The 16,730-nt window shown below is 39.2% G+C and overlaps 1 protein-coding gene across 1 annotated transcript; it reads right to left on the bottom strand.

Annotated features, from left to right (window-relative positions):
- Window positions 1–12,378: 12,378 nt before the first annotated feature.
- On the bottom strand, window positions 12,379–13,963 carry LOC122656970 (galactinol synthase 1-like). The gene is made up of 4 exons (XM_043851690.1): window positions 13,612–13,963; window positions 13,175–13,495; window positions 12,715–12,849; window positions 12,379–12,601 (listed from the first exon to the last, which is right to left on the bottom strand). Exons 1-4 carry the CDS (start codon window positions 13,951–13,953, stop codon window positions 12,389–12,391), a joined length of 1,011 nt encoding a protein of 336 aa, XP_043707625.1. The 5' UTR covers window positions 13,954–13,963; the 3' UTR covers window positions 12,379–12,388.
- Window positions 13,964–16,730: the final 2,767 nt, after the last annotated feature.

Below are 16,730 nucleotides of genomic sequence, written 5' to 3'. Positions count from 1 at the left end.
TACAAAACTTTTTCTCTTCTCATAAAAAAACAGTTTGTGCAGGTGTATAGTGCGCACAAAAGCATCAACAGTGGTAGGATTTTCGCATTTTATGGGGTTTGGACAATCATTTCGTCCCATCATCTGTTTGGACGTAGGAACCATGCTCCCTCAAAGAGTCATTTTCTTATATTTTATATAGAGTTATTTTTGCATATGATATGTCACGAAACGATGGCCAATAAGAAGCTGACACGTATGTCAGGAATGTTAGGAATGAGCGGAGACTGTGTTGGACAAGCACGAGCCGTCCTCTTCCAGGAGGACGAGATCCGGGTGTGCACCCGATCTCAAGGATGTATGCGTGAGGCAAGGCATCGTCATAGTAGGGAAGGGTCGCTGGTCGAGCCCTCCCTAAGGTACGACCTGACCAGGAACCTAGACCATCCCGGGAGGGAGGGGGACGACCTTATTAGGACGACCCAAGTACCACACTCCACTAAAAGAAACACGCCACGAATCACTGTGCCCCGAGATTATCGCCCATATGGCGCCTAATAAAGTGCAAGGGGATCAAGGAATCAACACTATCCCTAGGATCACTCCTAAAATCTCTCACTCCACGCCTAGGACTCTACATTCCTAGTGGGGCACGATTTTACCCACCATCGCCTATAAATAACTGGGTAAATTCCTTCCACAATCATCTGAATTCAATTCTTATCATCGGTTGCTAAGAGCTCTGACTTAGGCATCGGAGTAGACAAACCGGCACAACCCGACCCTCTCTTGCTAACTCTGTGTTGCAGGAATAGGTCGCTCCAACACGGTTCTTGACGCAACAGCATCAATATTATTGAAATCAAATAAAAATTGGGAGTATGGGTTCCGAGTAATCAAATATTTTTATTTTTCCATCGAAATTAAGGTTGTATTTGGTATGCAATATTTGAACGTATTCTGGGTCGATATTGTATTTCAAAAAATCATACCAAACATAGCCTTAAGCCTGATTTGGTATGATTTCTATTTTTATTTCATGGGGTGATTTTAATTGTGAAAATTATTTGGTTTGATATTTTTGCACTTTATTTCAGTGAAATAGAAATTATACTGAAAAAAAATTAAATGGAATAAAAATTTTGAAACAACTAAGGAGCTATTTCAATTTTGAAATTGGAAATTGATTTCATTTTTGCTCTTTAATGAGCACATGGTTAACTTGACAAACAAAGCAGTAATTCTTGTAAAAAAAACACCACCTTTCTTCTCTTAATAGTCTCTCCCACCATGCCCCCCATCACCGTGCCAGTACCCTCGTCGCTGCCACAACAACCACCACCACCATCCTCTCCCAAAGAAATATAGAGAATCTATTCTCATAAATTGAACTTCCAAATGAATTTCTTATTCTTAAAATATATCTGATTGATGCAACTAAAACAATGTCAATTTCTTGACTATTTCGTGAAATCAATCTAAAATTGAAATAGAAATCATACCAAATCTGGCTTTAGTAATTCACCCATCATCTTAAGCATTTGGACCCATCCATTATTTATTTAATGTATATTTGTCATCTTATCTTTTCAACGTCAAGGTTGTGTGGGTTCTGCCGCTTCACCTGTAGAAAAGCTCAACTCTAAATCGTGGCTAAAGAGAATATATTTTTTTTAGTTGAGCTAAAAAGAATATACTATTCAACTATATTTTGAAAGCATCTGAAATCATATAGAACTTTTTTAAATAAAGATTGTGTTTGATATGATTTCTTAGAATGCGTTATCCACCTAGAATACATACTAAGACAGTGTTTGGTATGCATTCTAGATCGATTTCGCATTCTCAAGCAATAAAAACAACTATGTCTATCATCCGAGAATGCAAAAGCGACTTGAAATGTATACCAAGAATGCATACCAAACACAGCCTAAAATAATAGAAGCACTAGTGCTCATGGTTTGGGGTATCGGATAGGATCAACCGATATTGGCCGGATCGGATCGGTATCGGTCGAGGCCAATCCCTAGATTTGATCGATACAACAAGGTTTGACTGCATGGTTGATTGGATCGCCCAACTCAGTTGGATCGGCCGATCTGATTCGATTCTTGACCGATCTAGCTGAATTTTTTTTATTTTTTATTTTTAAAATTTTAAGTTTTTTTTTTTGTTTTTTATATTATCTTGACCGATGTCGACTGATACTGACCGATACCAACCGATTTTAACCGATCCGATCCAGATAATATCGGTCGATCGATCCCGAGATCACAACACCCACCAACTCTAGCCGATACATGACCCGATCCACAAAAAAACAATTTTGGGAGGTTTTTGACCGATCCGATCCCAATCCAAAAAAATTTCGGTCATGACCGATCCCGAGTCCGATACATGGATTTTGAACCTTGCTAGTGCTGGCTTGAGAAAGTGATGTGGATCGCTTAGTTAGGAGGTCTTGTGGTGCTTTGTTTCCAGTTGGTATTGGAGAGTTCGTTAGGACCATGAACCGAGTTTATTTGTTGTTTTGATTGGCCCTTGTGATGAGCTCCATGCCTCCATACATGTTGGATGCTTTAGTTGTGATTGGTTGCAATTTTCCACAAAGAACCAGTCAAAGAAACTCCCCATCTAAATTATTAGAATTTAGAATGACCAAAGTATTTGTCATGGTAGCAGAAGCAGCTGTCATAGTCCAGGGAATTCTCAATCTATTTTTCATGTAAATTGATTATTATATATTTCTTACTTTCTTTCGAAATCAGATCATGTCCTTATATAAATATCCTCCAAGATTCTGCGGGGTCACTGACATGAAATCTATTCCTTCTGAGAGTGTTATAGTCGATTCCATGTAAATGGCCCTGGAGGGCCTTGGACGATACTTGTACGAGAACATAATCCGCATTCCTTGCAAAATATTCTGAGATTTGATTAAGCTCAATAGATTGAGATGTTATCTTTTCAACAAAACAAAATCCATTAACTTAAATAAAAACTAGAGAGAGGGACTATACTTTCTGTTGATGGAAATAAATTCACTTTCTTTTGCAAACCAAATTCATTTTGATATTAAAAACTTGTTGAATAGAAAAGAAAAAAAAAAAAAACTCTTATTGAATGATGATGGTTGAGATATTTAATATCTCCTCTAATTTTGCTTCCCTTTTGTGTGTATATGTTTATCTATTTCTTTATTTTTAGTTGTTCTTTTAAAGAAAAACAAGGACTTGAAAGAAGAGAACCAAAGTAAGGTAGAATTCCTATAGCCACTTGATTATTATTTTTTATTTTTTTTACCCCTACTTTAATGAAGTTAATGGCCTTATTTTTAATCCAACCTACCTAGGAAAGTGAGCCCAAAACAGTATTGTCATCCTCTTTCCTAAACTTCATAAGAACAGAAGATGTTATTTTGCAAAATTCCTTGGGGGGGTATCTGAATGAAATGTTCGGTATTATACATTGTAAAAAAAATTATTTGTAAATTTCTTTTAATGGGAGGGGGAGAGGGAATAAGCTTATAATAATTTCTGTATCAACACAAATTTTCATATGTAGATTCGACATAACAAAGAGACGTCAGCTTTGATACCATGTTAGAAAGTCTAACTTAAAACTTTAAGACAATATGTGGAGATGGCCTCAGAGTATATTAACCATTCATGTATCGAACTTAACCGATGTGTGACTATATCTCTATAACTTTCCTCATGTATAGTTTTGGCATACTTGATTCTACAAGTTGATAGACAATTTAAGAAGGACAACAAATGAACTTTACTCGAATACCAGATTAAATAAGATATGATAACCCACGAAGTACCACTTGGGGGTCGAATCCAAGAATTTTAGTAAAGAAAACTCATGTATATGAAGACATCAAAGACTTAAATAGACCGATATGCAACTATAACTCTTTTCACTCCCAACATCTCAATATTCTCACTCACATATAGTTTTGACTAACTCCCAACATCTCAACATTGTCCCTCGCTCCCTCGCTTTTAGCTTTGACATTACTAACTCTACAAGTGGACAAACAATTTAGAAATGATAATAGAGGACCCTGGCCCGGACTATATTCAACCCATATGATGGGTATATATCAAAAGTCCAAACACACCTTAATTCCTGACTTGAGGGATGGCAAAACCGGTCTACAGAATCTAGGTGATCAGCTTAGACACTAGCTCAGCTCACAGCTCAGCATTTCCCAAAACAAAAAGGGTTTGGCCCTAGCAATTAAGCAAATTCATCTAATGGAACATGAACTGTCTATCATTTTCAGTTGCTTTGCTATAAATAGATACAATTTGTCATTGTTTTCAAACTCACACACACACAAACAAGAGAATATAACGTGGTTCAGCCATTGAAGCCTACATCCACGATCAAAAACCCCAGTTCCTCTTAGACTCTTGGGGTGATTATGTTACTCTTAAATAGAGGATTACAATAGAGAATTGATACATCAAGATTCCTATGATTTTGCTCCTTTGATTTATCTCCTACTATAGATAGAATATTATCTTGCATAACAAAGAAAGAATATCTTTGTACCGTTGGAATCCTTATTGAATTACCATCGGCAGGAGCGAGTGACGCTGGCGACCTTATTTGTTCAACACTCCCCCTCCAAGTTGGAGCGAAGATATCTTCAGAGGTCAACTTGGATAGCATGTTTTGGAACATACCCTTAGGTAGGGCTTTAGTAAAGACATCAGCCAGTTGGTCTTCACTTCTGATATAAGGGGTCTCAATAGTCTTGTCTTGAACCTTTTCTCGAACAAAGTGACAATCTACTTCTATATGTTTGGTCCTCTCATGGAAGACAGGATTGGAAGCGATGTGAGTTGCTGCTTGGTTGTTACAAAATAGTTTCATGGGAGCACTGGAAGTTTCAAGCCCTAATTCGCGCAACAACAGACGAAGCCAAACTAACTCACTAGTGGCGGAAGCCATTGCTCTGTATTCGGCCTCAGTACTTGATCGGGCAACAACACTTTGTTTTTTGCTCTTCCATGTAACAAGATTTCCTCCTACGAAAGTACAGAAACCAGTAGTTGATCTTCTATAAATGGGGTTTCCTGCCCAATCGGCATCGGCGTATCCCACAATATTGGTTCTTCCATTTCTCTTCATCCAAATACCTCTATCAGGGCAGGATTTGAGATAACATAAAATACGGTCAACCAGCTTCATATGTCCCTCAGTAGGGGCATGCATGAATTGACTAACATAGCTGACAGCATAGGTGATATCAGGTCTAGTAATTGTTAAATACATCAAACGTCCCACCAGCCTCTGAAATCTACCAGCATCTTGCAAAGGAGTGGGATCATCAAGGAACTTACTATTGTAATCCATAGGAGAATCAGTAGGTTTAGCACCCAACTTCCCTGTTTCTTTCAATAGATCCAAAGCATATTTTCTCTGTGAAATAAATAGGCCTTTTTGAGAGCTAGCAACTTCTATTCCGAGAAAGTATCGCAATTTTCCGAGATCTTTGATGTCAAACTTTTCTTTCAAATATTGTTTGAGCGTCCCAATTTCATGATGATCATTGCCAGTGATAACAATATCGTCAACATAGACCAACACCACCACAGTGCCCTTTGATTTATTTTTGACAAACATGGAGGAATCAGATTCACATTTCTTGAATCCAAAGCCTGTTAGAGCAGTACTCAGCTTACCGTATCACGCTCTTGGAGATTGCTTGAGGCCATAAAGGGCTTTGTTAAGTTTACAAGCAACACCATGCTTGTTTTCTAAAGGATGTCCAGGAGGAATTTTCATATAAACTTCTTCTTCCAGATCTCCTTATAGGAAGGCATTTTTTACATCCATTTGGAACAAAAGCCATCCACAGTTAACTGCAACCGACATAAGAACCTAACCGTGCTCATTTTCGCTACAGGAGCAAAGGTCTCCTTGTAGTCTATACCGTAAGCCTGGCTATAACCCTTAGCGACAGGCCTTGCCTTGTATCTTTCAATGGAGCCATCACTCTTGTATTTGATTTTGTATATCCATCGGCAACCTACAGGATGAGTCCCATGAGGGAGGTTAACAATATCCCACGTATGATTTTTATCAAGAGCCTTTAATTCGTCATCCATGGCGGCAACCCATATAGGGAATCTTTTGGCTTCCATAAAGCTAGTAGGTTCTGTATGGGCATCAATAGCAGTGAGAAACGCATGAAACTCAGTTGATACATTCTCATAATTCACATGAGCTTGGATAGGGTAGGTAATAGTATGGTAGGTTGAGTAATCCTTGAGTCTGATGGGCGGTTGGACAATACGAGTGGATCTTTGCACAGGCAAGGGATCCATCACAGGACTGGTGTCCTCTGCAAGGACGATAGGAGCAATAGTACCATTTTCATTGTTGGTGTCATTATTGTTGACACCATTCTGCTCATCAAGGACAGCAATCTCATGCTCCGTCACAATTGGCATAGGGGAGGATTTGGCTTCCAAGTCAAAATCACTGTAATCAATAGTGTTCATCTCCCCCTGAATCTGATTCCTGCCAGGGAAATACATGTGAGTTTCATCAATAATGACATCACATGAAATGTAAAGTTTCCTGGTTTCAGGGTCATAACATTTGTACCCCTTTTTAGTAGCCCACAAAAATACACTTACGAGCTCTAGGGTCGAGCTTCCCCCCTGTTTGTGAGTGAATGAAACACACACAACCAAAGACCCGAATATGAGAAAGATTAAAAGGGCGACCATGAAGAACCTCCATTGGAGATTTAGAGTGCAACACTTTACTTGGAAGGCGATTAATTAGATAACAGCTGGTGAGAACCGCATCAGACCAATAATTTTTGGGTAGATTCCCATGAAAGAGTAAGGAACGAGTTACCTCCAAAAGGTGTCTATTTTTGCGTTCAGCCACTCCATTCTGTTGGGGAGTGCCTACGCAGGATGTTTGGTGCACAATGCCCAGACTCTTAAGAAGGGATTGAAAGGGTTTATTGGTGTATTCTGTACCATTGTCAGTACGCAACACTTTAATTTTAGTAGCAAATTGGGTCTGAACCATGTTGGAAAAATCATGAAAGACTTGTAAAACTTCGCTTTTGGAAGAAAGTAAATACAGCCATGTAGCCCGTGACTTGTCATCAATAAACGTCACAAAATATTTAAACCCATCTCTAGAATCTATTGGAGCATTACCCCACACATCCGAATGAACAAGTTCAAAAATATCATTAGAAATGTGTGTACTAACAGAAAAAGGTAATCGATGCATTTTAGAATATTGGCAAGTTTCACAAGAGCTAGAATCACACGAAAAAGAAGAATCAATGGAACGAAGCACTTGATCAGAAGGATGCCCCATCTGCCAATGCCACAAATGTGACTTATCAGTGTTATTTCGTTGGGCCATAAAGGTTTCATTCGACAGGTCCAACATATAAAGTCCTTGATGATATTGTCCTTCACCAATCGTCCTCCCTGAGGCTTTGTCCTGAAAGATTACCTTATGGGGCAAAAAATTCACGTTGCAATTTAAATCCTTAGTAAGCTTATGAACAGACAATAAATTGGATGCAAGTGAAGGAACAAATAAAACATCAGTAGTAGCAGAGAACAACTTAAGTCTTCCAACTCCCTCAACGGAGACCTGTGCACCATTAGCAACAGTGATAGGTGGATGAGTGCTGTCAGTTTTAATGTCAGTCAAGTAATATTTTGAACAACACATATGATCTGTGGCACCCGAATCCACAATAAAACAATTTTGAGATATTGTTGAGAGAGCAAAGGGGTTACCAGATGTTTGAGCTCTATTGGTGGAATCTGGAGTTGACTTGGATGTACCACTTTGTTGAATGAGTTGTTGTAATTGATGAGCAATTTTCCCCAACGATTCGTGAAAATCGGTGGTACTTGCTTGAGCAGCCATTTTGATATCTTTGTTGACCTTTAAGTGACGAAAAAGAATCCAACATCGGTCTTTGGAATGACCGTCTCTGTTACAGTGATCACAATGAAAAATAGTACGAGATCCACGACCTCTCCCCCTGCCTCTAGTAGATTGAGGACGCCCTCCAATTTCAGTTTGATTTTTTGCATTTGAGTTGGCAACATGGGCAGAATTTTCAATAATTTCTCCCCCCAATTTAGGTTTAGCTTGCATCACCCTACGCCTGGTTTCTTCTCTTTGTATAGTAGCACACACAGTAGAGAAATTTGGAAGGGTAGGGCTCATCAAAATTTGTCTTTTAAGATCTTCATAGTCAGATCCAATACTAGCAAGTAATTGAAATATTTTGTCTTGCTCTTCACGTTGGACATAAATATCTACAGACTGGGCATGTGGTCTATACTGCCGAAATTCATCCCATTTTCTTTTCAGAATACCCAAATGTTCGGTAAAGGTTTGAGTCGAAGCCTGCTTAATATGAGACAGCTCTTGTTGTAATTCAAAAATACGGGCTGCATTATCAGCCTGGCCATACATGTCTTTTAAAGAGTCCCAAAGAGATTTAGCAGTCTCAGAGTAAGCAAAAATCTCATATATTTGAGATTCCATAGAGTTAAATAACCAAGACATCACCATATTATCAGATGCTAACCATTCTGTATATTTGGCATCATCAACAGCAGGAGCAGCAATCTGGCCATTTACATGCCCCAATTTTGATCTCCCTCCAAGGGCTATAGACACAGCCCGAGACCAGGGGAGATAGTTCAATCCATTTAACATGATGGACGTAAGACGATTGTGTGCATCAGGTGCACTAGACTTTCCCATATCAGAATTATTACTAGAACTAGTCATAATGAAAGAAAATAAAAAACTTATCTGGAATGAAACCAGTAGCAACCGAGAGGATGCAACGTCAACGCAATCGACCAAAGCAACTACACGAAGCCTTAAGAACAACAAGAGATTATAGCCTAGCAATAGGGAAGAGATCACACCGCCAGCAACGACACCAACAAAGGTCACAGCAACAGTAACACCAATGAAGATCACAACTTTGACAAAGTGATCCCAGATCCATTAGCGCTCTGATACCATGTTTTCAAACTCACACACACACAAACAAGAGAATATAACGTGGTTCAGCCATTGAAGCCTACATCCACGATCGGAAACCCCAGTTCCTCTTAGACTCTTGGGGTGATTATGTTACTCTTAAATAGAGGATTACAATAGAGAATTGATACATCAAGATTCCTATGATTTTGCTCCTTTGATTTATCTCCTACTATAGATAGAATATTATCTTGCATAACAAGGAAAGAACATCTTTGTACCGTTGGAATCCTTATTGGATTACCATCGGCAGGAGCGAGTGACGCTGGCGACCTTATTTGTTCAACAGTCATGTTATGCAAAAGTTATATGGCAGCATTACCACCTTCATATAACTCGATTTGTGGCTTTTAATGAGTCTTCTCCTCCAAGTTTTATCTCCAAGTGCTTGATTTTTATTGTTAAGTCCCTTATCTATGCCTCTAAAGGGTCCTTTTCCTTCTATCTGGATGAAGACTTAAGGCACTCCTGCTTCAAGTCAAGAATTGATAAATAGAATGTGGCTGAAATAGCTGGAATGATACGGATCTTTATCTCTTGCAGTTTTCTGTCCGGTTCAGGTCTCCCATTCCTCTAATAAGAGGGGGCTGGAATGATTAATTACCCTATCCCTACTCGAACACTCTGTCTGAGTGGGATCCACCACCTCCCCTATTAGAGGAACTGGGGAACTGAGATGACAAAGAACTAAAGGAGATAATTTTCCGGAATGGCAACTTCTTAAACATTCTAGAGAACCCTTCCATGATTAATCATTTCCTAATAAGTGGGACCCCAAACCAATAACCTCAACTTGGTGCCATTTGGGTTGCAGCCTAGGGCTAAAGTCTCAGCCCCAAGTCCCTAACCATAAGTTCCTTTACTGCTAAATGCCTTTTAAGTACTATTAGGTAGTACTATTTTTCATGGATTTGAAGCTCCCAAATATGTGAATCGTGGCTTGAAAGACTCAGGATCAGATGAATAACAAGGAAACATATTTACCCGATCCAGCCACCGTTCCATGAAACTTGGATAGGATCAACCATATCTTGGGATTGATCATGATCGATATAGATCCGATCCGACTGATATCAGCTGATCCGATCCGCGATTATGAACCATGAGTAGGATAGACCCCAAAAAAACAAAATTTTGCTTATTGTGTTCCCAAAATACACATTTACATATATAATGAAACTCGCAAAATTTACTCTTGGCACCCCGCATCTGTGCCTTTGTGGCCTTTATCCAGAGTTCTCCATTTCATAATGAACCGGATTAAAATACTGAAATAGTGCATACTAAGGAACTGTATCTTTACCGAATAAGGAACCATATCTGATACCAAATCAAAACCATACTGAGTCAATTCAGTACTGGTATTTTGTATCGAATCGAAATCGTACCGAATTCCCAAAACTGAACCAATTGACATCTTTAACAATTAGAGAGTCAGATCCGTACAATATGTGATTCTTTCTTTACTATGGGTTAAGAGAAACTAGGTCCGGTTCCTTTTGTTGGGATATATAAGACTTTGTTTGGTAGGTTTGAGAAACCGGGTCCAATGCATACCCAATCTTGGTTCAAGCAGGTTGGAAGCATGATTTTAGTAATCGTTATCGGTATCAGTCTTGGCCGATACCAATATGTATAGGTCAGATTTACCCAAGTTTCCTTTGAAAATTTGAATTTTTTTACATATTTAATTACCTTTGTCCATACCGATCCACCAATATATGATCGGTCAAGAATTGATATCGGTCTCCACCGATTCTGATACAAATCAACTGAACCGACCGATCCGATACGTACCGACTCCTCCAACCATGGCTGGGAAGGAGTCTCAAGCCTGGCCCATTTGTATATTGGCTTTGAAACTTGAACCCTAGGCCCAACGCATATTGCTTGGGATGGGCCTTGGCTATATTCTTGGTCCACTAGTCTTTGGACTTGATCAAATTCCTAAGAATGTGCAAAGTTTGAATCATTTTGGGTCAGAGGAACGGTAACTGTAAGAACAAGTATTTGGGGGGAGGGTTCTCTGATTAAGCAGCATAGAGAAGTGCACCAATAAGATGCGATGGAACAATTTCATATAGAGTAGGTCATCAAAGTCATTTCATGTAAGAGAGAAAAAGAAAGAGGATTCTAGCAAACCCTCTCTTGGCAGCAGCTCTGAGAACCTTTTCCCTTTTTATTTTTTTGGTTAGAGATCGAACAAGTAGATCTTTGCCATGAACATATGAACAATACAAACCACTAGCCACCCCATTGTCCTTAGAAAGTGAAATATATTATATATGGAAAGTTATTTTTTGTGTTTGGTTACAAGAAAAATGTAAATATTTCTCTAAGAAGTGAAATATATTTTACAGAAAATGTAAATATTTCCCTTTCCCACTTCCCTTGCAACCATACGGAGCCTGAATTTTTTTTTTTTTATTCTTTTCTTAGACTCTCTTTAGTAACGACAACATGGTGAATCCCTTTGGACAGGTATATCCAAATGGCATCTCTCTTCTATAAATAGAGGACGTTCGAGACACATATAACACACTTAATTTTGAATAATCTTTTTCTTACATTCACTTTCCTTTTTAGATCTTGCACTCCATTATTCCATTTTTACAAGTTTTTTAAATGTTCGACATTTATTGATTGAGTATAACTTTGTAGGTCCCAACACATCCCAATAAGTGAATGCAACAACTACTAGAAAGGCATGTGGGGCTGTTTCATTTTGAAAGCTGATTTGCCTCATCAGGTTTGATCATAGGGAGCATCTATGACCTTAAGGAGAGTGATTAGTGGCACAACTCAGATCCACTGTGTTTCCAAATGACTACAAAGTGGTGTGTATACAAGTTCGCGATTGGTCTTTGATGTAGAGGAAATATCGGACGAGTTCTTGAACCCATTGGACCAACATAAGTCCACCCAAACTGGTCGGAGAAATTAAATGATATGGATGAAAATACATATCAAATCGAAGATGTCGACGAGCTCTATACGGGTTATTATACGTTTTATGCTGTTTTTGCGCATTTCAAAAGCGAAACGGTCCGCCGAGGTTTCAAATTTTGAATTTTGAATTTTTATTTTCTTCTTCTATAAGCAAGCCTCTCTCTATTTAAGCTCTTTAATTTATACTGCAATGACATTACAGTTTAAGAACCATGTGGACAAAGATAAGTCTATCTCTCATATTTTGATATTTATTTACTACATATGCAATTATGCATCATCTAGGTAACATGGAAAATGCATTTAATTAGGTCTATCAAAGTATCCATCCTCCAGGTGATAAGATTATACAAACTCTAAACCCATTCTCTTTAAGAATTTCTTTTTAAGCAGCAGAAGGTTGTGGAACGTAGGGAATCTCAGCTGGGTCAGGCCTGGTTGCCATAATCGATGGCCTAGAGAAGGTCGTCTCTGCTCCCTCAGGTTTGAAGTCCAGTGATTCATCATTGTAAATTTCCCACCATTTAGCCACTAACATCTTAATGTCCTCTCTATCCATGTTTGCTTCTTTGCCAGTGAACCTCCATGGCTTTGAACCCTAGTTTTTAACGACAAGAAAGACATTAGGGAAGTCAATAATAAGATTCATATATATGAGATTTGGAGATTTTTAGAGAGAGTTCTGAGGTAGCCAGAGAGAGCAATACTCACAGCCGCACAGTAGTGGACCACCTTAACTTTGTCCAGCTCTACATTCTCAGGGTGGCGCCAGAGCATGGCTAGAATCAAATTGTATACCAGAGGGATGGGCTTGTACATGTGTTGGAAGAACATGTTCAAAAAATCCTGAATTTTATACAAATTAAGAATTAGTGAATAATAATTTCATGGATGGGTTTTTTTTTTACATGAGCCGGGTTGTGGCACTATATTGTCACTTAGGTAGATGAGCCTCACAGCTTTAAAATACGTCATTTTAAGTAAGAGAGACCATAGCGTATATGCTCATTCCAGTGCATATTATCAGGCAACGTGGGATTTTCCTGGTTCTACAATTTAGGCACACGAACCACGCGACTAAGGAGTTTTTATCTCCCTAAATTTTTTATCCACTAATAAAATAAAAAATAAATAAATGACAAGGACCTAAAGAAAAAAATCCATTACTTACTTGCTCTGCAAATAGGGTGGGTGTTGTGACTTTGAGAGTCTCAAGAAGCGATTCACAAGTCAAACTGCTAGGCTCAAACACGAACATCCCGGCATTGAAGTACAAGGAAGGTGGTGAACCCATCTCAACTGGCCATTTTACCTTATCGGGGCATTGTTGACAATACCCAATGGAGTATTGCGGCGACTTACCCCATGCCGGCTCACAGAAGCAGTCCATCACGGCGTAGAAGTACCCGTCCGGTGAATCAAATAGATGATCGATATTCTCAAACACTTGGATATCAGCATCTAGGTAAACCATCTTACTATACCCTTCAAACTGTAATAATAATAATAATTCCAACATTTAAAAAAAAAAACAAATTCACATCAACTGTTTGATCAATGCCTCAATGAACCATGCAGACATATACACGTCGATTAATATTGACTTACCTTCCATATTTGGAGCTTGGAGTAGTTAATTACATAATAGGCATGAGCGAATTGTGTTTGATTCTCAGGTGGGTAGATAGGTTCGATTTCACGAACGATGCAGCCTTGAGACTTCAAGATCTCACGGTGTTCCTCCGGCACGTCAGGCAATATCGCCACCACTAAAGGGTAAGCACTATTCACCTTACGTAAACCCTTTACTAATCCCACCACTCCTTTTACATAATCACCATTACCGGCTAGGAATGTCACGTAAGCCCTCTTGGAGTAACCTGTGTTAGGTGTCGTGACCTTTGCGGAACCCGAAAAGATGCCGTTGACGGGGATTTCCGGTGGAGCCATAGTAATTGCCGCCGGTAGTTCAAGTCCGGTAATAAGTAGGAGTTGGGGAAGTGAAGTAAGCAGCACTTGTTTCCTGAGCTCCAGAATGGTAGCCTTGGATCCTTTAAATAAACCTCAAATGAGGGTCACATGGAGGCCAAATGAGACCAAAATGAAACTCAATTTAAGCTTTCTGAGGGTATTTTTAATAGATGAAACGTATGAATATCGTGCCTTATCATCAAAATGGACGGTTGAGATTCCATCTAGCCTTATTTTTAATTGTTTCCAAATTTTTTTTTTTTTTCTCTATGGTAATGTGTGGTAATTAAGGAGGGTTGGGGTCAAGTGGGCGTCACTGTCTTTCCTCCAAATCTCTTATTTGAGAGGAAGAGACGGGTCCTCTAAACCTAAAGAGTCACAAGAATATACCCATGGTTCCAGGGTTTTAAGAATCGGATTGAATTTCGGATCTCAATTCTTCTCGATCTGGTTCGGGTCAATTTTGTACACAACAGACCTTAGATTTCTCATGTTTGGCCGATTCAGATCCAAGTTAATTAGACCCTGCATCTCCCTGTACCCCAAGAAATCGTTGTCTGAACTGAAGACCATGAAGATATAGTAAGCTTTATGTTGGTCGTTAATTAATCTTACAACCATCAACAAGAATATGATAATGAATGCACCCTATAGTCAAAATGAGAGAATAGTTTAGTCTCATATCAGTCGGGTAGTGTACAATTACTGAGCTTTTAACCTTAGAAAGGGTCTTGATCTGCACCTTGAAACTCGGGTTTTGGGGTTTGACACCATAAAATAATATTAGATCGGATTGTTTGTACACCGATTGTATGAGACCATGATCCAAGGTTGGGGGACTTTATGCAATGAGTGTGCTTCATGGCCCAAGCTTTTGGGTCTGTCCGATTGGGCGCTCGGTTAAAACCCAACCCGACAGGCCCCACGGAACCCGATTGCCCGACCAGTTGACACCCCTAGGGGTGATGGTGGGTCGGGGTTGTGTCCGATCCGAATCGAAATTGCCATAGATTGATTTCGTTCCGGATTTTGCATTTTGAAAGCCTAGTTATAGGAGGGGGATACCCATGGGAGGAGAGGGGTGGGAGGGATTTGTAGAGAGGGGATGGGGCAAGGAGGGCAAGGTTGAGGAAGGTGGGGAGCAGGTAGGGATGTAAATGGGTAGTCAAAAATCCAAATTCGATTCATATCCGTATTCATTTAGGGGTATTTGTATTCATCAAAGGGAATCCGGATCTGAATTCGGATAATCCTGAACAAAATCTATCCGATTCGAATAGATATCCACTAATAATAAAAAAAATTAAAAATCTAATGATATTGAGGGTTCTTAAAAATTCAACAAATTCTAAAGATAGGAAAATAACTGAAACAACTTAGAGACATGGATTGTCAGTAAATCATATCAGTTGAGGGAGAAAAGTCAGTGATGTAAACGAATAATCAAAAATTCAAATTATATTTGCATTCGTATCCAATTAGGATTATCAGTATCTAGTCAGGTGATATCCGGATCCGATCACATCCTATCCGTTTACATCCCTAGGAGCAGGGGTGATGTGGGCAGCCGGTTAGGGTGGATTGGGATACATGGACAGAAGGGCAATTAGGAAATTTTAAAATACAAGGGAAAATGGAAAAGTGGAACATTGTTGTTTTCTCTGGAAACCAGAAAAGAAGCTCAACTCAACAAGGGGACTTTGAGTGGACATCGGGTGAGTATGGAAGTGATTGAAATTCCCCCAATAATGTACTGACACGTGGCGCACTATCACATACCAACTAGTGGGATAGATATGGCGAGTTGTGAACATGCCAACTAAGGATGGGAGAATCTCTTATCTGCAATTAACCATTTATCAACTTACAATTTTCTTTTACGTGGTAGTCTTACGTGGTGGTGGTCGTGGTGGTGGTCCTGCGATGTCAATGTCAATCTGCCACGCCAAACGAGGTGAGTTGAGAAATAAGAACAAACTAAGAGTTGCGAAATACAGGAATTTCAGAAGGAAATTTTCGAAAAAGAAGATTTCATAATAAAGGAAAGTAACAGAGAGAAGGAATGAATGAAACAAAAGACGATTTTGTTGTCATGTTTGGATCTTTTGAATATCGTGTGTGGACCAAAACAAGTTTAGAATTGAGAGAAGAGAATTGCTGCCGTAGCTCTTGGGGGATCATGGCCTCTTTCCTTTTGGACAGCTCTGAGAGAAAGAGAAAGAGAAAGAGAGACTAAGTGGGTCCGAACGAGGTGGGAGAAGCTCATTTTGGAAGAAAAGAGAAACAGATATATACAAACACTTAAATGTCCCTTTCTTCTCTCCATTCCAAAATCAAAATCCATTGCTTCTACATTTCCCAAGTGTTACGTTCCTTCCCTAACGTACTCAGCCTTGGCCTTAGTGGTGGGTGATCATCATTTGGCCATCAATCTCCAAGGTTTTCTTCTACGTGTCCCAAAAGTTTTTGGCTTCATCAGTTCTCCATATCCATATCTCATCTCTGCTGCTTTCTCATATAGAAGAGATGAGAATCACTTGGACTGATCAGATCTAGATAAGGGCATGTGGCACATTCTATAATCACTGTACCTAAAAAGATGGAACCATTTTTGAATAAGTATGAGTTTCAGATTTGGCTATGGTGGCAGTTCATCACTACTTCCCTACTGTTGCATTCTCCCTTCACCACCTCAAACCTGTACGTCATTAAAATGTCGACAAATGCCACACTAGAATGATTCAATCCTTATCTGT

The sequence above is a fragment of the Telopea speciosissima genome, chromosome 3 (assembly GCF_018873765.1).
Source record: "Telopea speciosissima isolate NSW1024214 ecotype Mountain lineage chromosome 3, Tspe_v1, whole genome shotgun sequence".
In the NCBI taxonomy this organism is placed as follows: Eukaryota; Viridiplantae; Streptophyta; class Magnoliopsida; order Proteales; family Proteaceae; genus Telopea; species Telopea speciosissima.
This window is presented reverse-complemented; position numbering and strand designations above follow the sequence as displayed.